Below are 22,983 nucleotides of genomic sequence, written 5' to 3'. Positions count from 1 at the left end.
ATCATTTTGCCCAACCTCAATTCAGGTGGCCCCCAATCTGCAAAAAGGCAAAACCCTGAGGATGATGACTCACCTAGAAAATGAAAGCATTTTTTAGTTGCCATTGGTTGCCATTTTTGAGATTTTTCATTCCCTTCTGGGAAATATGCTTTATTATTGTATTAGTGAATACACAGAGTGTTAGTGTCTCATCAGCCTGATTTCTGTTGATTTTCCATTCATGTCTTGAAAATATTTAAAGTTCCCAAATTAAACCTTTCAAGTCTTTCAAAAATTGTTTGCTTAAGGATGCATAGGGTGTTGTTGTGAGGCAATATGTGGCCTTCTTTTGATAACTAATGAGACATTACTGTGACATAGATAATGAACAGGGAGCAACAAAACTGTGCAAGGCAACATAATGTACTGATTCATATAATTTTGATTTCCCCTGTTTTCCACATTACATTACATTAACTTTTATGAAATCAGCTTTTTTAGCATATTGTGCAATCTGAATTTCTCCAACACTGAATGGTTGGGCTGCTGGTCTCTTCAGTGCAACTGCCACGCAGCAGAATCAGTCCAGATTTGAGGGCATTTTTGACAGTTCCCACTTAATCTTTTGCTACAGGGAAAAGACAGATGCAGGAGAGGCAACTCCAGTCTCCCTGTGGTTACTTCTTATTTTTCCAGTAATAAGTATGCAGTAAGCAATTTGCTTTTCATATCTCCTGATAATGATTTCTTTTGGGCCAATACTCTAATTTGTCTAGGTCACTCTGTATCCTATCTCTGCTCTCCAGTGTGTGTACCACTCCCCCCAGCTTAGTGTCCTCTGCAAACTTGCTGAGGGTGCAATCCAGCCCATCCTCCAGATCATTAATGAAGATGTTGAACAAAATCAGCCTCACCACTGACCCCTGGGGCACTCCGCTTGTTGCCGGCTGCCAATTAGACATCGAGCCGTTGATCACTACCTGTTGAGTCCAATGATATAACCAGTTCTCTATCCACCTTTATAGTCCATTCATCCATACTTCTTTAACTTGCTGATAAGAATACTGTGAGAGACTGTATCAAAAGCTTTGCTAAAGTCAAGGTATATCACGTCCACTGCTTTCCCCACATCCACAGTCAGTCATCTCATCATAGAAGGCAATCAGCTTGGTCAGACATGACTTGCCTTGGTTAATCCATGCTAACTATTCCTGATTCTGTTGCTGTCTTCCAACTGCCTCAAAATGGATTCCTTGATGACCTGCTCCATGATTTTTTCTGAGGACTGAGATGAGGCTGACCGGTCTGTAGTTCCCCGGATCCTCCTCCTTCCCTTTTTTGAAGATGGGCACTATATTTGCCTTTTTCCAATTATCCGGGACCTCCCCCAGTCACCACAAATTTTCAAAGATAATGGTCAATGCAATCACATCAGCCAACTCCCTCAGCATCCTCGGATGCATTGCATCCAGCCCAATGGATTTGTGCATGTCCAGCCTTTCTAAATAGTCTGGAACCTGTTCTTTCAGCACCGAGGGCTCCTAGACAGATTAGATGATTGGGCCAAAAGAAGCCTGATAAGGTTCAAGTGCAAAGTCTTGCACTTAGGATGGAAGAATCCCATGCACTGCTACAGACTGGGGACTGAGTGACTAAGCAGCAGTTTGGCAGAAAAGGACCTGTGGGTTACAGTGGACAGGAAGCTGGATATGAGTCAACAGTGTGCCCTTATTCCCAAGAAGGCTAATGGCATATTGGGCTGCATTAATAGGAGCATTGCCAGAAGATCGAGGGAAGTGATTATTCTTCTCTATTCAGCACTGGTGAGGCCACATTTGGAGTATTGTGTCCAACTTTGTGATACAGAAAGGATGTGGGCAAATTGGAGAGAGTCCAGTGGAGGGCAACAAAAATGATTAGGGGGTTGGAGCACATGACTTGTGAGGAGAGGCTGAGGGAACTAGGCTTATTAAGTCTGTAGAAGAGAAGAAAGGGGGGGGGGGATTTGATAGCAGCCTTTAACTACCTGAAAAGGGGTTGGAACTAGGCTGGGAATAGGCAGTAGCCTATCAGGCAAAATAAAAAGGCTGGACTACTTCTTCTAGAATGAAGTTGTGGGTGAAACTGGGACAGGAGAAGAGGATCTTTGGAATCCTAACCCAGAGCCCAGGTCCAGGTCAGGGCCTAAATGTTAGACTGTATCTTCAGTTAAGCAGTGACAAACTTGTTGCTTTTGCTTTTGATGTTTAAAGGCTGAGGCAGCCAAATTTTGAGTTTAACAGTAAATTAAAGTTCAAGGACTAGCAAAAAGCTCACTGCATAAGACCTTGCTGCAGCCAAGTTTTGATTAGAAGACTTTTCAAATAGCCCTTCAAATAACTTTAAAAACCATGATTGACAGAGGATCTTTTTACATTCTATAAACTTTTAAAATTGAGGTCTTTCTTTTGGACTTCTGTTCTTTACCAGGAATGTATATCTTAATTACAGAGGTAGTAGGAAGAATACCTCTTTTTTTGTTGTTGATCTTCTCACCTCTTCGATGATAAACTCCAATACCAACTTTAAAAAATCTTTCTGATATTATCCTTAAATACTTCTGTTTTCAGGGAACTTTGTGAAAGTTTTGCTTAGAACCAGTATTGGGAAGGGGTAGCAGTTAGAGTTCAATATGCTACTTTTGCCCAGAATAGTTTCTTTTTTCTTTTCCTGTGAACATTCAGAAATATGAAAACATATTGTTACCAGTATGTCATTTGTTAGAGATTGCAATGATGCATTCCAAGTTCTGTCTCATACTTTGAAGGGTCTAGTTGCCATTTAAAAAACAAAATTCTAGGAGATTGAGAAAGATTGAGCCTATTTCTGACTGACTAGTGAACCCATCATGTCATTAAACATCTGAAAAACTGGCACTAATAGACTTATATATCCAATACTATTACAATCCAATTTCCTGTTCTGTCTAGTTATCTAAGGTGTCTGTTGGGTGGTAAGAATCTAGCAACCTCCATGAGGTGGGCTTTGCATCGCTTTGCATGTGGGCTGTGTCCCTTAAGAGTACTTATGGAGATAATCATAGCAGCCGGATGATAAAAAGATATAGTGATATTCACCTGTCAAAACTAGGTAGTTAAAGCTTGATCAAGTTGGGTGACAACTGCTGCAGTAAATGAAGTTCTTCAGATGCTTAGCAAGGTAGGGTTGGTGGTCAATTCTGTGGGGGGGGGAAAAACTTTTTTGTTTGAGAGTCTGACATGGTACAAGGAAATCTCTCTTGTAGGAGAGAGTTTCAGAAATGCTCTTTGGCTCTTCTTCCAGGTTCCTGTACTCATACTGAGAAGCAGTTCCAAGGGCAAAGCTGCTGCTATTACTAATCTGACTCTCTTGGAAAAATCCGCGGTCTGAAGTGCAGTTATTTTTCCTTCCTTCTCTCATGTGTTCTGTGGGGGATGGCAGACTATAACATTTTGAAAGGAGATTTTGAAATTGTTGTTCAAAACAGACACTAATTCTGTAGGATACCAAATATATTTTGAACAAGAAATGGGCCACGTGTGAGGGTCAAGCAGTCTCATTGCCACATAAATATATTAGACATAAGAGCATTTAAAGGTGGAGATAGTGACACTCTTAATGATTTTTAGCTGAACATCTATAAACACAAGTTACTTGTCAGGTTGACTGAGCAGAAAAAAAGGATCTTCCAGAAAAATGGCATCTATGTCTTAAAATATATTTTTTAAATGATAGTAAACAAGTTACTATATATGCTCCTTCAGGTCCCAAATATATGTTTGTCTCCAGTGGCAAATGTCAGCTTCCAATGTTTTGCAGTAGACAACTAATCCCAGAGCAGCATTTGGGGCTGCATTTTCTCTGCTTTGTGACAGATTCCCATGTTTTACTTTTCCTTCAGTTCTCCTCCTATGACATATGACATACTGCAATGTATCCCTTAAGTTTGTTATGAGTGATTACTACCCTAAATCTACTTTGTTTATGAAGAAAACCTACCAGTTGGAGGAGCCAGATTGACTTTCAAGATATGGACTCATATTCCAACAACTGGTTTCAGTAATATATCTGACATTTAAAGACGGGACATAACCTGAGCGAATCACTCAAACCCCTCAGCAGAATCTAGGGCGTTCAGATAAAATTGAAATGTGGACCTGAACCAACTATCACTTTGGTTTTCCAAGTCCAGCTTTGCTGACGATAGCATGCTGAAGAAAATGGGTCTGTTGGGGGTTCATTCTATTGAAAACCAGCAAGGAAAATAACTTGACAGATTCGTTTTTAAGACTTTGAGTATGTTTACATTGCAGTGTGAGGCGTGGATTGCAGCTTGTGTCACTCCATCTAATACTAGCAGTAAAGACATGGCAGTGCAGACACCAGTACGAGCTAGAAATGTGAATACGTGCCCAGGATTCTAGGTGGGGTAATGTAGCTTGCACTGGAACCTGCTAGAGTTAAACTAGCTTTTGTACGCCTATGTAAGCTGCAATCACACCTCTGACTGTAATGTAGACATACCCTTTTAGAGGCTAAAAACAGACCTCCCAAGTACATAGCCATGTCAGTTGGGAAATCTCCCTTGAACCTAAATATCTCCAATTACAATATGCCTTTGAAACAATCCCATGAGATGTTATCGGGGAGGTGGTGCAATTTACTTTTGTTAGGCCTATCATGGGCAGGGGATAGGGAGTTGAAGGGAGAAGTAAATGTCACACTCTTCCACACCAGCTGGGTCTGCCTCCCTATAAGGAGAGGAGATTCATATGGGATTAGGGTAAAATTCAAATTGAGCAGTGCATTACTTAGTGTAGTTCCATTGATTTTTATCAAGAGGAGATGCATAGCAATGTACTGTTCAGTGTAAGAGTGGCAGATTTTTGTTCTGAGTGACTACGTGTCATAGCTTTTTAAAATTATATTCTAAATACAATTATAGCCATCTGGTTAAGTAAGTAAACATATGTTTTGTTTTCATCTATTCATGTTTCTATTAATTTAATTTTTTTGTTTTGTTTTACAAAAATTAGTGCAAATAAATTAAGAACTCTTGACTACATCTGATTTCTGAAAAACTGACATAGTTTTCCCAGGCATCTTCTGTGGTCGGGTATTGAGTGAATGGTAGGAGAGCTTTATTTTGAGGGTGTTTGAATTCTTTTATTTCTGGGCAATGGTCCATCTACATATTGTATACATTTATATTCTATTTTGTATGTCAGCCAGAGCTTTGGATTTTTAAATAAAACAAAATAAATATTGAAGGCGATATTATCTGAGACGTGGTACCCAAAAGAAAATCTGTGCCTAACAAATCTGTTTGACCCCATGAAAGCAGGCAATGTATAGAGCATGACCCAGTGCATATACCAAAATTTTCATTAGAGCTGGGTGAAGATTTTAGGGTCAAACTGTTTTTCACTGAAAAATGCAGATTTGTGTCAACTGAAATGTTTTGGATATTTGAGCCAAATTCACCAAATTGTTTTTCGTTTAAAAAAAAAAAAAATTAAAAATACTGAAGTCAAAATGTTTCATTTTGACATTTTAAAAACAAAACATTTTGATTTGAAATTAAATTTCATTCTGAAATTTACTTAAATTTGGTTTTAAAAATCTCAAAAATGAAACAAACTGTTTAGCTTAACCTGAAATGATTTTACTTTTTCATGGAAAAATTTGCAAATTTACAGCACTGCAAACATACCAAAAAAATCAATTATTCATGTAACTCTAATCTTTATCCCATGCTCAAAGTGAAAAGGGAGAATATATTACAGAGCTACAACACTGAGTATCCTTGAGAGCTTCCGGATGGTCACTTGAGTGAGGGCTGATGGATGTAACATTGAGAGATCTGGACCTCTGAAAAAAGACCAGCCTTGCAATTATGCTAATCTCTCTGGGCTGGCCTACAATGGTGATAGCACTGAACTGGTCTACAATTTATCTGGCATGATGCTCTTTAGTGCTCATCTGCTCTCATCTGTTTCAATTGCTCTACATAACTTTTGCTGTGTAAAGAACACAAGACACAGTAGCAGAAGTTCAGATCTGGTCTTCTCAATTAAAAATAATACTTCATTCAGAGTAAATACGCTTTGCTTTAAATGGTTTGTGAAATGGAAAGAACGTATGGGTCCAACAGGAAATGCTTTTATAGGCACTTTCCTAAAGTCCTGAAATCCTGTTACATCAGAAACTTTTTATAGGATTTGGGTGGTTTCTTTCATAGATCTTTAGCTGGAGGAAATAAGGTTTCTTTTATCCACCTTAAGTGAAGTTTCAGAATTTTCTAGGACGGTATTAGATATGGTCTTGACTTATAGCTGTTTCATGCTTCAAAGCACCATTTTTGGAGACACTAGGAGCGTGATATCATAGTGGATTTTATTTATTTATTTTTTTTGGTGGGTCAGGGAGGGTGGATCTGGGCTTGGAACAGAATAATATTTTGTTGCCTTGATATCAAGAGTTTTCAGATTGGCTACACATATTTCTCCTTCCTATCTATTTTCTGTTATTTCATATTTGTTTATAGCCCCAGTAGATGTGATGATGCATTAAGGAAAGAATAAAGGCGATCTTTGCCAGGAGGAACTTAACTGTATTTCTCTGTCCTTATGAGCCTTTTTTTTTTTTTTTTTAAAAGGATTCTTCACATCTGTTTGCTTCAAGGTCTGAATTCTTGTAAAAATAGCTATGGTACAAACTAATGAACTGGAAACATGATTTTTCATATTGTACATTTAACTAGCAGCATTGAAATAATCAGTAAGGTGCACTTTAACAGGTACATCCTGTTGACTTCTTATATAGAACTTGAGTTCTACCGGAGTAGGGAACAAGTTGGTTAGTTCCTCTAACATAATACTGTCTACTTTGGGGACAAAATGTAGCTCAGTTGTGTATTTAACAGAAGATACAGTGTGCAACTAATAGGTGCCATGCTTCTATTTTTACAAATGTTCCTTGTGGGGTAGATTTTTTTGACAAGAAAATTACAGGATAGGTGCCCACTGTAAGATTTATGTTGGTAATTGAAGCTGTTTCTACTTCAATAAAACATAAGTGGAGCTTAAATAATAAGGGTAAAAGGAAAGAGAGATTAAAAAAATAGCATGTAGATACACAGAAAGATTATAACCTGGTTGTCAAGGCCATTATATTCCCTCAGGCAGTTGTCACTAAATTTGCTGTTAATGCTCACTATGTATCAGTCAACTACTCATTCAGCTTTTGTCCCCTTGTGCTTCAAGGAATTTTCCAGAAAAAGGTTACTTTATAAAGTGTCAGCATAGAAATCTGTTAATGGTCCGTTCTATCATTTTAACTTATCTACTGTTACCCATCAAACAAGTATAAAGAGTACATGTAAATTCCAGAAATGTTGAGAACTTGAGTGTCTCACATGAAATTCTATCCTTCTTCCCTCCTGGTGCCCTGATCCCCCACAGGAAGTCAGAATATCTCAATTTTCAAGAAAGTTTTGAGCCGGGTGTTTGCACTGTTTTTGCTTATGGTACTTACAGGATAGTGCATAAAAAGAACACAGAATATATCTAAGGAGACTTGCTTGTTTTCTTGTATCTTGGGCCTTATTGGCAGTGATAATAAAGAGGGTTGAGTACTGTATTGTGTGTATTTTTAAATTAGCTGAGTAGCATAATCCACTGAATGTAGAATAGGTAATATACCCAAAACATGTGGAAGCTTTTGCCTTTTACAAATAATACTTAAAAATATAATACATTCAAATAGCTAAATTTAACATTTTTATATCTTTTAATTGCTCTACAAGCATTACAGTTACCTTATTTTGATCCCTCATTTCTGTTTTTTCCTTGCGGGATACAGTAGATATGAATACCTTTTCAGACAGACTGAAGATTAGGGGTGAGATTCTCCCACGTGCCTTCCCTAGGTTTGGCTCCTTTACCTTAGGTAAAAGGGCTGGAATAATGTAAAGAGTTCTGACTGGATGAAGATTCGCACAGCACTGGCACTGTGGAAATGACTGTAGGGCTGTCTTCCAAGGATCCCCTTATAATTGCTGTGTGGGAGATATGGCAGGGCCAGGAGATGTGTATCAAGGGTGTGGCTGTAATGTTGCAGAGATTCTGAGCATCACTGTGACCATTTGAGAAGATCCAGGAGCTTGTCATAATTTAGACAGGCCCACATGGCTGTCAGCAATTTCTCAGAGTTAAAGGTGATCTCTTTCATAGGTTTTATTTTATATGGGTCTTTGGTGACTGAGTAGTCTGATCATTGAGCCGCAGACTTGTTGGCAGACATTGCACGTAGTGTTGGAAGGCAGGGTTGGGCCCCAATTGCTGCATGACAGTTGTCTGTCCTTCCTTTTTCTGGTGTTTTTCTCAACCTGGGCAAGGCGATTTTCCTCAAAAGTAGTTGTTCCTTCTCTGACAAGTCTTCGCCAGTTAGCCTTGTCTTGGGCTACTGTCTCCCAATGTGTGGTGCTGATGCTACATCTCTTTAAAAACATTTCTTTTGGCGTCCCCATTTCCTTTCTCCTTTGAGTTGGGTGTACAGCAGTTGTTTTGGTAGGAGTGCCTCAGGCATGCACACGCAGTGCTTGCTCCACTTCATCTGGTGCTGGTTAATCAGGGCCTCAGTACTGAAGATGATGGCCTCTGTGAGGACACTGACATTAGTGAGGTGATTCTCCGGAAGATCCTCAACTAAAAAGTGGGAGGAAGTGCTGGTGCTAGCATTCCAGGTTTTTCACGTGTTTTCTGTAGGTCACCCAAGTCTTGCTTTCTGGGCTTCCTCAGGTGTTGGTGGGTTGGTGAGAGTTTCCCAGACTGCATGCTAAGGGATAGAGTCGATGGTGTCGTCAGTAACAATCAATTCTCAATTTAGAAGCTTTTGGTAGTGTTCCTTCCAGCGCTCTTTGATGGATTCACTTTCTTCAAGAAGGGTACTGCCATCTTCTAGATCTCCAGTGGTGTGAGGCCGCATGAGCTTGGGCCATACAGTGTCTGTCTCAAAGAAAAAGCTCCACATATTATATCTGTCAGTGATTGCTTGGATTTCTTTTGCTTTGTCCTCCCACCATTTGTTTTTTGATTTCTCTGATCCTCCTTTGAACCTCAGCTTTGAGCTGATGGAAAGAGCTCTGCTTCTGACTGGATGATGAATGGTTTTGCCAGTCACAGAAAGCTTTCTCTTCTGGTCCAAGAGGGCTGTGATCTCAATGTTGCTGTCATCAAATCAGTCCTGATGGCAACTGGTAGCAAGGCCGATGGATTTCTCCCAAGCATCATGGATGGTCTGTTTTAAGGCTTCACAGTCTTCTTTGACACTTGTGGTGTTGTTTCCAAGTGTGCATATGGTTAGTTTTCCATTGTGATGTGCTTGGCACCTCTCTTGGTGCATTGAGGATTGAAGTATTTGGATGTTGTATTGCCATTTGAATGATTTGGCTTGCTTTCTATGTTTTGGTGCAATCCTGATGGACTTGTCTGGCCTCCCTAGGCGGTAATCAGTCCAGCAATCGTTGGCTCCTCTCATGACATGGCTGATTTGGACATCTCTTAAATCCTGTGTTCTTACAATGACATAGTCCAAGAATTGCCATTGTTTTGAAGGGAGGTGTTGCCAAGTTGTTTTGTATTTGTTGCTTTGTCTGCAGATTGTGTTAACAAGGCTGTGCTCTGTGCATTTGCTGAGTAGAAAGATGCCATTGGAATTGGTCATGCCCACTCCTTCCTTCCCAATGGTGACATTCCATACATTAGAGTCTCAGACAACTCTTGTGTTAAAGTCCCCTAAAAGGATTCTCTTATCTGTTTTTGGGATGTATGACAAGATTTTGTCAAGATCAGTGTAAAAGGATTCTTTCTGTTGTTCGGCATCAAGTGTTGGTGCTTATGCACTAATGATGGTGGTAAATGATTTATTGACCAGTTGGATGCGAGGGGTCATAAGACATGCCTGTGAGAGTATGTCTACACTGAAGTTAGACATCCGTGGCTGGCCCATGCCAGCTGACTCAGACTCGTGGGCCTTGAGCTGCCAGGCTATTTAATTGGGGTGCAGATGCTCAGGCTGGAGCCCAGGCTCTGGGATGCGCCCACTTCACAGGGTCCTATAGCCTAGCCTTCAGTCCAAGCCTGAATGTTCACACTTCAGTTAAACAGTCCTACAGACCAAGCCCCATGAGCCTGAGTTGGCTGGCACGGGCCAGCCACGGATGTCTAATTGCAGTGTAGACATACCATAAGTGTCTTGTCCAAAGCCACACAGTGATAAAACTTGATAAGAAGTCAGGGATTTCCTGACTTCCATTCTCCTTCTTATTCCTTAAAAATATGATGAATATTTGTGCTTAGTCTTTCTACGTAATAATTCTATGCAGAATAAATTTTGTGCTTATTTTTGTTGCTGAGGTTTCATTTGAGAATCTTTGTTTCTGGATCAGAAATGAGTGGCTGCAGAAGTGAGCAAATAGGATAAAGATCCTTTTATCCAGCTCTATAGTTAGGCTCAACATATTTTTATATTTAATATTTTAATTAATTTCCTGAAATTTGTAATGCTAATACAAATATATTCTGAATATGTTCTGTATGAACATATTACAATGCCTTTCATCAAAGGACCACAAAGCACATTTGATTGGCGGTTTAGTTGATATGTACTTATTGATCACTGGAGTTCATACAGAACTATCTTATTGAATTGCATAAAGAGTGCAAATCTATTTTTACTGATGTCAGCCAAAGTCTCAGAGTCTTGGGATTATGCACTAACTGCTGGTTGATTACTATGAAATTTAATTTACACTAATTAGCCTGAGGTGAGGAGAGTGTGAAATAAACATTACATGTAAATTCTGCATTTTACAGTAATTTCTGTGTTTACATTGAAAATCGCACTCTCTCTGGGATCCTCCTCTTTTCATTTTCCACACCACTTGCATGGCCTTGTAACTGGTTGTGAATACGTCACGTATTTCTATAAGCTTTGCTTCACAGCCATTCAAAACACACATTACTACTATTAATAGAGAATTTTGACTTTTAAAATTTTAATTATTGAGAATTATTAACCCCAGGGGCTAATTTTCACTCTGGTAAAGTTGTATATCAAGAAAGAGAGAAATAAAGAAAATTGTGAAGAGGGCAATGCAGTCATGAATTTAAACATCTGGAAATCTTTATAGTCTCTCATCTATACTGTAGAATGGTTAATAAATGAATGTTCTGTAGGGGTATCTAACTTACGTTGTCCTGTTCACCTGTGATATATATCTGTCTAACAGGTGGTTATAGTTGGTCCTAGCCAGCATATGAAAGTGTGCATTAAGGTTCTGAATGATGTCATCCTCCTTTATAAGAGTAGCTTGTTAGTTCACAACTTTCAGGTTTTTTTGTCCCAGATGCTGAAATAGTTCCCTGGGTGGGTGATACAGAGAACGAGGGAATAAACACCCAATACTGTAATGAGTTGCGGTATAGTCCTTACTGACATTACCTTCTCTGTAGTTTTCCCTGGCACAGAAAGTTTTGGATCGGTATTTTTATTCCATGACAATCCAGTTTCTCATGCTCTTATTGCTCTACCTAGTGAGTGTTCAAAGCAGTTTACAGTACAAGTATAGGAAGGTAACTTTGGGGTCAGTAGATGTTGCACTCTAATGCCCTTGCATAAATCAAAGGAGCATCCAGCTTGCCAGTCAGTCCAGCTTCAAATATACTTCACATGCCTGGAACAGCACTAGTCTTACCGAGACTTCCCTGATATCTGTAAAGGTTTTTCATCTTTGCACTGTAAAACAGTAAATCTGAATTAATATCTTAGTTGTTTTATTAAAGAATAAGATATCAGAAGACTGTTATTTGGCCAATGCCTTCTTAATTCGTCCAGTTATGAGAAAGCACTTGCAGACTGAAATCCCATTAAAAATTTGATCTAAATTTAGGGAGTTGTTTATAGCTATCTTTACTATTATACCAGGCTACTGTGGATTAACAGTCAAATTGTCATATTACAAAATGCTGGGTTTCATCCAGTGATTGTGTATAATCATGATCTAATAAGAAAACTTTGGTTTCTTTATCTTATAGGCTCCCGTCTCCGTCAAGAAGATTTCCCACCTCGAATTGTCGAGCACCCTTCTGATCTAATTGTTTCAAAAGGAGAACCAGCAACTTTGAACTGTAAGGCTGAAGGCAGGCCAACCCCAACTATTGAATGGTATAAAGGGGGTGAAAGAGTTGAAACTGATAAAGATGACCCTCGCTCCCATCGGATGTTGCTGCCCAGCGGATCTTTATTTTTCTTACGCATAGTACATGGGCGCAAAAGTAGACCAGATGAAGGAGTCTATGTCTGTGTTGCAAGGAATTACCTTGGTGAAGCTGTGAGTCATAATGCGTCACTGGAGGTAGCAAGTAAGTAAAGGTTTTTTCAGTCTTTATGAACAATCACTTGTCTTGATGTTGGCTATTACTGTGGAAATTTAAGAGAAAAAATTATCAGCTTTCTCTGAGGTAAACAATTGACTTAAAAATAAAGGTAGCAACTATGTAGTTGAATTTACTCTGCACATACTAGCTGGCAAACCTACAGTAAGGAAACAGTCATTTGGGGAATTTGGACCTGTTGGCCAGATTCATCTTTATTTTTCTATGAGATTCTGGTTCTTTGTTGGCTATTGAATGTTGCATGTCTGATTCAAAGATTACTGATCCTCTTTTCCATTTCAAATGCAGTGATAAAGTAAGGGTTTGATGAAGTACAGCACAGGTGCAAAGTGTTGTGTACAAACATAAGGCAAAAAATTACAAGCATGGCTGGGTGTGAAAGAGAACGTGGCCCTGCTCAAATGAGTGACGGTGGGTGGCCAACAAACTACCTCTGTCTAATAGAAGACATATGACCAAAGACAGGAATAGATAGGTATGTTGTTCAATTACATTTAATCTCGTGTCCCTTCAAAAATGCTCCTTCTGATCAGAAGAACAGAGTTTAAAGTGAATGTGCATGAAACGGTCTTAAGACTTAGTGAGGAGGTCTATGCCTAAGTCAGAAATTTCAAACTCGGATACTTAGGCACTGAAAATCAGATATAGGAACCTAAATAAGTGTTCTGGTTTTTTTTCTTTTTCCAGAGATGAGTATCCACAACTCCTATAGAAGTCTGTGGAAACTGTAACAGCCCTGGAAGTCATGCCCCTTTTTTTGGTCCTACTGCCCATGCCTAGGCTCCACTCACATTTGCACAGGAGCTTCCTGCTGTACCCTCTGCCAGGACTTGAAAGTCAAGTCCCATATATGAAACATTTAAGACCTTCTGTTTAAAGGCCATTTTAACATGTCTTTATTGCTGAATTAAATGATTACCATCTGAATACTGATGGAAGCACAGGGCATGCCTAGCAGTCATACAGTCTTGATTATGTAGTATATATTTTGTCATAACACTGAAATGAATTAATCTACCAGATTCACATCTGAAATCCCTTTTTGAGGAAAGATGAGAACTTGGGTCAGTAACTAATCTAAAGTTCTTGAAACTGCTTTAAAACACATTTGTTGGTTAGATATTCAGTGGTATTTTGTAAAGAGTTGAGTAGTTGAAGTGTTGAGCACATTATTGAAGGTCAAGAAAACCTGATTTCAGTTTACTATTGCTTACTGTACAATATAGCTCATAAATTCTGAATATGTTTTAAAGATTTTGCGGGTGTAGCAGAGGATATTTGTAATGTGTGAGACATTCAATTGAAAATCCACAGTTTATGTGGTTCATAACATACAATGTAGTATCGTTTAATAACAACTTCTGAAAATGCATATGGCGTCAAGGCCACTATATCTTGTTCATGTAAAAGTATATGTATATTTGCCATACAATTTCCCATTTAAAGTCTAGGAATTAGTGTTTGGCCTAAATTGGTGGAGCAGTGTTCCTGCTGCCAATTCACTTGGCAGTTTCTAAATGTGTTTGTGACCCCTGTCGCAAGCCATCTTGATTAGATTACAGTGAGAGTCTTCTTGACAGGCTATGGACACGTATGCAAAACATTAGTACCACCATGAGGTTTTTCAAGTGTTTTAGTAATCCTTGAGACAAGGGTAAAAGACCAAGTATCTTCTAACAGAGTTTCACATATTTGCCACAAAAATATAGCAGAGCTTTAAATTGCTAATCCATTTCCAAATCTCACACAGTGAATCTCAGTTGTGAAATGTGAGTTGAGATTTGCTGAGACTTGATTGTTGTTAAAGTCAACACCAACACTTAAAAGGGAAAAATCATTGATATGTTTGTTAGCAAATTAGATTTTTAGCATTTGGTAACATAGTACAGTTTAAATTTTATTCTTAAAATCTTTTCAAATACAATCTGTAACAGAACAAGCAATGATGTGAAAATGTAAAACCAGCAAAGCATTTTAAATAGCACTGAAAAGGTAAATAACCAGATATTCTAGGAAACAGGGAAATAACTGAAGGCTACTGGAATAAATTTACATTAAATTCAACATCTGTGAAACATAGATATAACACTATCATTATAAACTGCAATTAGACTCAGAGTGGTCAGAGAGAAAACACTGTTTTGATTCACTTGTCACTGCACCCTCTTTCATACATGAGAGTATTATCATATGGAATTGCCACTTCAAAAATCCTTACATTTTAGTTTCGTCTTTGGATGTTTACACAATAAAATTGCCTTTATTTGGTGTGCATTTAGGAAACACAAAAGAACATTTTAGCATATTCATTTTGTTATGCTTTAATGCTACACCGTTTAGCTGAAAGACATTTGTTAAAAGGAAAAAGAAACAAAAGCTTTTATGCACTGTAACTGCTAGGTGTGACCGGTAGTGACTCTTGTCTAGAGCAGTAATTTGCATTTTATATATCAATAGGAGACCTATTACTGCACTTCCTTTTTATGATTGTAACTTCAATTATATTTCAGTCCTTTATTTTATGAATTTGTAGCCTACACTTCAGATCAACAAAGTGTCTATTTACTTTTCCAATAAACAAATTTTCAGATCAGTTACATCATCAGCATGTTTTCCAAACAATTTCATTGCTAATCTTTGAGATAGGACAGTCCATCAAGGCCATTTATTTTTGTTTTGTTGTTGTAAAAAAACCAATGGGGATATTACTTATTCTATTCTTTGTTATATGATACATGTAAGCTCTCCAGTTTCAAAAAGAAGAAGTTAGGCTGATCTGTCAAAACTCAATAAAATCTTCCAGGATGTGAAATATTAAAATTAAAATCTTCTTTAATTCTACTAATATATTTTTAAAGTACATATAAATTTTTGTTCTATGTATCAGATTGACTGCCCCAGAGACTGAAATCCTCATTGTATCCACAGAACAGAGAGACTCTAAGGAAGCAGGAATGTGCAAGCTTCCTCATCTTCTGCTTCCCATTCCCCAGTAGGCCCAGGAAGGGCCTAGATATGTAACTTTATCCAAAATATACTGTATCTTCACTTATCCCCCATGAGGTTTATCTCTTAGCTAGCCATGACCATTTGTCCCTTGGTGAATAGCATCGATCTAGCACTAATAACCATTTGTTATCTTCAGTAATCTGAAACAAGGAAACCATTTCCCTCACTACAATCTCTGCCTCTCGTGTTACAAATTATGGGGTTTACACATTACTTTGTTGAGCTTGCTTCCTGGTATCCTTGGCATCATTTAAAATTACTTTATTCTCTTTTATTTTCATATGCTTTTCCTATATTTATTTCCTGTTGTTGGCCTTTTAAAACAAACAAACAACCGAAATAGCAACATGATCCCCAAGTGTGGCACTAAGCATGTAATAAATGTACATATATCTTCCAATATGGGGATTCTTCTCTAAATACAGCATAGCATCACTTATCCTATCATGAGTCTCTTCTGTTTGCTAAGGTAACAGGATTGTGTATTACTGACTTAGTCAAATTGCAAGCCACTTGATATTTCTTGACACCAAAAGCTAAACATCTATCAACCATTTTGGAGGTCAATAGTGCAAAACTATAGAGTCGCATGGAACTCTCTCAGCTAGAGAAGTAGCTTTGTAACTTAATATTTGGTGATATAATTTTTATATAGGTTATTCACAAAGGGGGTATAATATATATATATATATATATATATATATAATAGGAGCCATAGCAGAAGGTTCAATTACAAGACAGGTTAAAAAAATAAGGGACACAATTCGTTCCTTAAATTTTTTGGTTGATAAATTTCGTCTTGGCTTAGAATATTGTTCCCACTTTTTGAAATGGAACCTGCTTACATATCTTCAGATTTTACTCAAAACTGAATTAGGCTTCTGTTACTAGACCAGCCAGTGAAGGAAATGGGATAATCAGACATTGGTAACCAGTCATTCTTCAGAGACTTCATACCACTACAAGTCTGTTTGTCTCCCTCTTCCTGACTTCCTGAACTCGGCCTTTTGATCACTGGAGACATACTTAAATTAGCTCCATGTTTTGTTTTTGAGGAATGTAACTGGTTTCATATTACCACGTACCAGTGACACATTCCCTGGTGGTGAAAGGTCCTAAAGAATGTGATAAAGGGCATGTCCTTGTCAAAAGTAAATGGGGTAATTCTCACTATAAATGTCAGTTTTTAGAGGTGGGAGAAAGAGTTGATCAGTGTTTACTCTTTCAAGTAAGTGTTCCAGACAAGAATTTGTCCATCATGTAAACAACTTAGAAACAAAGGCCATTTCTCACCCTAAAGGAAGCAAAAGCATTTTTGGAGATGTTAGGAGAGTTATCTATCAACAGACCAGGAGTGTACTGCAGCTGTTTTATGCTGTTGAGTCCCTGAAGCTTCTCTGATGAACAGATGCACTGATCAAGATCAAATTCATTTATTTGGCATCTCATTGCACAGCAGACTGACTCAACAGTTAGACAGTGCATCCTTTAGATTTTCATGTAGTTACTCATTTGTGAGAGGAATGATGTCTGTGGACCTGTAATCTCTAGGAGAATAAAGATGGTTCTCAAGTTCTGTGGCATTTATCTATAACAGAGTGATGATAGTGATGACAGGTAAATGCCCATGGATAATGCCTTTTTGCCATCCTCATTTCTGCACACTATTCTGAAGATTCTGGGCATTTGAAGGAAAATCAAAGGAGAACCAAAGTGCTAATGTTTGGTAGACACCAGCCTCACACATTTTCATTTTCAAATTGCTTAGATAACAGCTATTGTTTTGTCGCTAGTGTTCAACGAAACCTTTATTCCAAAGCCCCCTAAACCGGTCTGTGCAACCTGGATTCTGAATAAAGATTTGTAAAGAGACAATTTTCCAATAAAATTATTTTTCTGCAACCTATGCTAACAATTACCTCTAACATCTGTAACAGGATACCTCTCAGTATTGTATAGCTAAGATTCTTTCTTTGAGTATATATGCTATTGTGTGTGTATTTGCTGACACAGTTGTTTGCTAACACAGAGCTGGATGGTAACCCAAATGCTCTTCACATTCAATTCGCAGCAGTGCCTACAAAGTACTCTGACCTACCATGATGTGACATCTTTCTTGAGAATACTCCCTTAGCATGGTGTTAATTTGAGGGATGACCTGATATCTGCATTTAATCAGCCTCTCTGAGGCCTGGTCTCCACTACAAACTTAGGTCAACGGAAGCTGCCTTACGTCAACCTAATAGTGTGTGCATCTATACTACCAGGTCCCTTCTGCTGACCTAACTCGCCTGTTATGTTGACTTAATTACTCTACCTCTGCAAGGCCTGGTCTACTCTTACTGGCAAATTTGGCGGCAGTTGACGGGAGATACGCAAGCTATGTAGAGTAGCATTCGTCACTTACGTTGACTTCCTAAAGTCTATTCTGTGCACTGTCTCCACCATGCTGTACTGACGGGAAATGTGTACCCACTGACGTAGCGTTACTCTTTTTTTTTCAGAGGTGGTTTTATTGAATTGACTTCCGGATCAATTGAGTGGGTCTTCACTTCCACTCAATCAATCTGGATAAATTGATCTGATGGCGGCGAATTGGCTGCCGTCAATGAAGACATACCCCAAGAGGCATAGTGCTTAAATTGATGTTGATGGGTTGACAGAGAGGCAGTGTAGATGCAGCATTGTGTAAGTCGACTGAATTGGCTTGCAGGAGGTGTACCACAATACTCTGTTGTGACCTCTCAGAAGATCATTTTCAATTCCGCTACACAGCAGCCAGGTACACAGGAAACAGCCCCATCCCTGTTAAAGCCCCAGGAAGTTCTGAATTCCCGTTTCCTGTTTGATCAGCATGGAGAATTCTCCAGCCCAGCTGATCATGGTGACTCAATGTCCCAAATGCGCTCCAGCCTGGAGCACACAGGAGGTGGTGGATGTTTTTGGCATGTAGGGAAAAAAGCCTCTTCAGGCACAGCTCCAATCTAGCCAAGGAAATGTCGACATCTACAAAAAGATCACATGGGGTATAGTGGAGAAGGGCTACTCCAGGGACATGCAGCAGTGCTCTGTGAAAATTGAGAAACTTTGGCAGGCGTACCAGAAGGCAAGGAAGGCAATCAATCATTCTAGTTCTGCACCACAGACATGCCACTTCTGCAATGAGCTACAAGCGATTCTCGGTGGTGACCCCACCACTACCCCCAAAGACAGCGTGGATACCTCCAGGAGTCTGGATCCCAGGCCTCCTCAGGCAATAGTGAGGAGGACATTCTGGACGAGGAAGAGGAGGAGGAGAATGGGAGAAATGTAAGTGGGGGGGATCCATTCTTCCTGAGAGCCAGGAGCTATTTTTAATCTCGAAGCAGTCCAGCGGGTCGCAGGACATCATGGTGGCCAATGGAGAAGGCACTTCTGGGGAATATGCAATTCCAATCAAATGGTAATGGTAACACGCTCTTATGTTTCTGTGTAACATGAAGGAAAAAATGAGGTGCAGTGGGTATCTGCTTCCCCAGTGGTTGCTCCGACTATACAGAGGGTGCCCCAGGGAGAAGATGGTTTAAGTACACAGGGATGGCCTGGAAATCCTTCCTGGAGATTTCCAGGAAACTTTCCTGGAGGTGCTCTGCAATCCTTTGCAGAAGATTTTTGGAGAGAGCTGCTTTATTTCTTCCGCCATCGTAGGACACTTTCCCATGCTACTCCAGTATTAACTTGGCAGGCATCATTGCAGTACGCAGCATAGCATCATAAGGACCAAGTCTGTACCCAGATGCTTGCAGCATCTACGCCCTTGCTGCCTCTGTTACCTTCAGGAGACTAATATCACAAAGGGTCACCTAGGAGAGATGGTGAAAGTTTTCATTACAAGTGCTCGTACCACAAACAGTTGATCATATGATCCCATACCCATAGTGATTTCTGGGTCCTCAACCATGGTTTCCCTAACATGCTGGAGGTTTGGTTGGCAGGAATCATCATTGACCACAGAATCTGCAAATCCACCGTGACTACTACCAGCAATGTTAAGGGGGGAGGGGCGATTGGGCAGTCAGTATAATGGGGGGGGGGGAGGCTTAGCTTTCCCAAACAGCCAGGCATGACCCCACCCACACTCCACCCTGGGATGCTATCCCCTCCCTGCGCTGGCCAGAATTCAGGGTAGCTGGGGCCATGTGCGGCAGGTGCTCTGTGGCCACCCAGTGCTCCGGAGCAGTTGGGGCCCCGTGCGGCTTAGGTCACATGGTGTTGGGGCTGCCCAGCTGGGACTCGGGGTGGCTGGGGCCACCCAGTGCTGGAGCCACGTGCGCCTGGGACTCGGGGTTGCCTGGGACTCGGGGCCACCTGAGCCCCACCCGGTTCTGAGGCTGCCCACCAGCTGGGACTCGAGGCAGCTGGGGCCATGCCTACCAGGACCCCGGTTGCCTGGAGCTGGGTGGCCAGCTGGAAGGGGTTCCTCCACCCCATCAGTTGCGGTAGTGGGCTCAGCTTGGGGGCGGGAGGGGTGTGGCCTCAGTTGGAAGGGGCAGGGCCATGGGCTAGCCTCCTCTAGGTGGTTCAGCAGCCGCCCATGAAAGGGGAGCGCTTCCTGTGTTATCTCGTGGCTGCAAACTTCTCCCACCTCAAGCCGCCTCAGACAAAGATTGCATTTTGGGAGGCTTAAGACTGGTCTCAAAGCAATGTCCATGTTGCCAGGGAGGAGCGTTGTTCACCTGCCACCTGTATTCCCGATGTGCTGCAAGTTGTGGGAAATGCGCAAATCCGATTGCTCATGCCGCTTGGTCATACTCACAATGGCTGGAACAGCTAACCAGTTCATTGAATAGCTAGGGATTCTGATTATGTTCTGTCTTGCACTTGAATGTAATAAGGGGAGTGTTTTTTTTTAAATAGCAACCTTGCACTGATAGGGGTTGCCTTGTGCTTTGCATGCCTTACAGTGAAAAGCTTGGCCTTCAGCACATCCTCCACACTGGGTGGAGAGGCTTCTGCAGATTAGAAGGCAGAAGAGGGAATGCGTGATGACATGTTCACTGAGATAATGAACGCCTCTGGGAAAGCTGATACAGAGCTAAAAGCCTGGAGGAGTTCATTGTCTGAAAAACCAGACATGGAGAGCATCCCAGAAGCATGAGCGTGCCACGCAGGATGAGATGCTGTAGATTATGAAGGACCAATCAGACATGTTGAGGTGTCTGGTTGAGCTTCAAGAAAAACAGCTTAAGGCTAGAGTTCCTCTGCAGCCCCTGTAGAATGGCTTGCAATCATCGGCAAGTTCCCAATCCCCCTCCTCCAAATTTTCCAGGAGGCATCCCTTCCACTCAATGCCAGGGGATGGTACCAAGAACAAAAGGTGGCCGCTGGAAGACTATTGATGGGCAAGACTTCTGTGCTTTCACAGACAAGCTGCCTTTGTTTCTCCCCTCCCAATTTTATCACATTGTTTGCCCAAAATTAAATTATTTTCCTGTTCTTTCAAATTCTTTGTTTGTGCAATAAAAGTAAATATTTTGTGAATGAAATACTCTTTATTCCAATCATGGAGATTTGTGGGGTGGGGAAGGGAGGTAAAGGGAAATTGATATAACGGAGGGAAAGGTTTGAGAAGACACAACACAGATAATAGGTGCACATTACTGTGGCTCATTACTGAAGCAGGTTTTCAAAACCTCCTGGACCTAAAGCTCTTGCTGGGCTTTTCTTATTGCCCTGGTATCTGGCTGCTCAAAATTAGCTGCCAATCTTTCTGCCTCCATGCCTCACCTCGTGGAAATTTCTCTCCCTTTGCCTTGCAGATATTGTGGCGCACACGCAGCATGCAGCAATAATAATGGGGATATTGCTTTCACTGAGATCTACCCTAGTGAGCAAACTGTGCCAGTGATCCTTTAAACATCCAAAAGCACATTCCACCACCATTCTGCACTTGCTCAGCCTATTGTTGAACCATTCCTTACTGCTCTCCAGGTGCTCAATGTATGAGTTCATGAGCCATGGGAGCAAGAGATAGGCTGGGTCCCCCAGGATCACTATTGGCATAGTTGATTATGTTGAAATCTGGAAAGAGAGTCACTGATTGCAGCTTTCTGAATAGACCTGTGTTCCTAAAGTTGAACACATCATGCATCTTTCCTGACCATCCCACGCTGATGTTAGTGAAACGTCCATTGTGATTTATTAGTGCTTGTAACACCTTTGAATGGTGTCCCTTTTGGTTTAGGTAGTCTTTGGCAAGGTGGTCTGGAGCCAAGATAGGGATATGTGCACCATCTGTTGCCCCACTCAGTCAGGGAACCTCATCACAGTAAAACCATCCACTGTGTCCTGCACATTGCCCAGGGTCACTATTCTTCTTAGAAGTTGATAAATTGCCCTGCATATTTGAATCTCAACAGCTCCCACAGTGGATTTACCAACTCTGAATTGATTCCCCACTGACCAGTAGCAGTCTGGCATTGCAAACTTTCACAGAGCGATCACCACTTGCCTCTCCACTGTCAGAGGTCTCATTTTAGTGTTGCTGTGCTTTAGGGCTGGGGAAAGCTCTGCATAAGGTTCCCGGGAAGTGGCCTTCTGTATTTAAAAGTTCTGCAGCCACTACTCATCATTCTTATAGCTGCATAATGATTCAATCCCACCAATCAGTGCTTGTTTCCCAGGACCAGAAATGGTGCTCCACCGTGTTCAGCTGCTGCATGACTGCCAGCAGCCACCAGGAATTGTTTTGTTCTGTGGCTTGCAGCAGGGCTGCTTGGACATTGCAATGTTCCGTGTGGTGGCTCCTGCCTCGACTCTGGGAATACTTCAGGATAAGGCACGGGGTGAGTGTAATGCTAACAACAAGAGTGCACAACTGAGCGGAGTCCATGCTTCTCCGGGTATGGCGTACACACAGCTGTCAAGCTTTCGAAAAAAGGCGCAAAAAAGTATGGGTTATTTGACATTGATATCTGGGTAGGGAGGGAGGAAACTGCATCATTCCCCCCCCACCCTCCCATGTTTTGGTCCCACGAGGCTTCACAAGTCCTTTCCCAAACCCTCTGCGGCTAGTTGCACTGTAGAATAGCTACCCACAGTGCACTGCTCTCTGCATCAATGCAAGCGCAGCTAGTGAGGATGCACTCCATTGATGAGCAATGAGCGTGGTGTGGACACGCCCAACTGACTTAATTGCTGCAGTGGCTGGATGCCAATTTAAATTAAGTAGACTTAACTTTGTAGTGTAGACAAGCCCTAAAATACTGATGTCCTTCTCACAGCAATTCTTTGGGGATAGTACTTAAAAAATGACATGGAAAATACACAGATCACTTACCTTTGATTGGTAGGTTGTAACCTAGTGATCATGCCTGTTCTGACTGTAGGTTCAGCTCTGAAGATACTTGAATCTCTGGAAGGTTATCTGAAGGCGATGCATTCTAGCCTTTATATAGCAGCATTGTTCTAAAGCAGTAGCTGAAATTAATCAGCAAAATCGTTTCCCATTTTGGACTAGACTTCTAGACTTTGCTGCCCA

General features: G+C 40.7%; 1 protein-coding gene across 1 annotated transcript in view; it reads left to right on the top strand.

Annotated features, from left to right (window-relative positions):
- Positions 1-22,983, top strand: part of ROBO1 (roundabout guidance receptor 1) — a 935,708-nt gene that overhangs the window by 578,002 nt on the left and 334,723 nt on the right. Inside the window, exon 4 of the mRNA XM_067543346.1 lies at positions 12,096-12,422. Within this exon, the coding sequence (XP_067399447.1) occupies positions 12,096-12,422 (327 nt within the window). The remainder of the gene's footprint in view (positions 1-12,095; positions 12,423-22,983) is intronic.

Source organism: Emydura macquarii, unplaced genomic scaffold (genome assembly GCF_026122565.2).
Source record: "Emydura macquarii macquarii isolate MOO-44397 ecotype Brisbane River unplaced genomic scaffold, CSIRO-AGI_Emac_v2 contig_75, whole genome shotgun sequence".
In the NCBI taxonomy this organism is placed as follows: Eukaryota; Metazoa; Chordata; order Testudines; family Chelidae; genus Emydura; species Emydura macquarii.
This window is presented reverse-complemented; position numbering and strand designations above follow the sequence as displayed.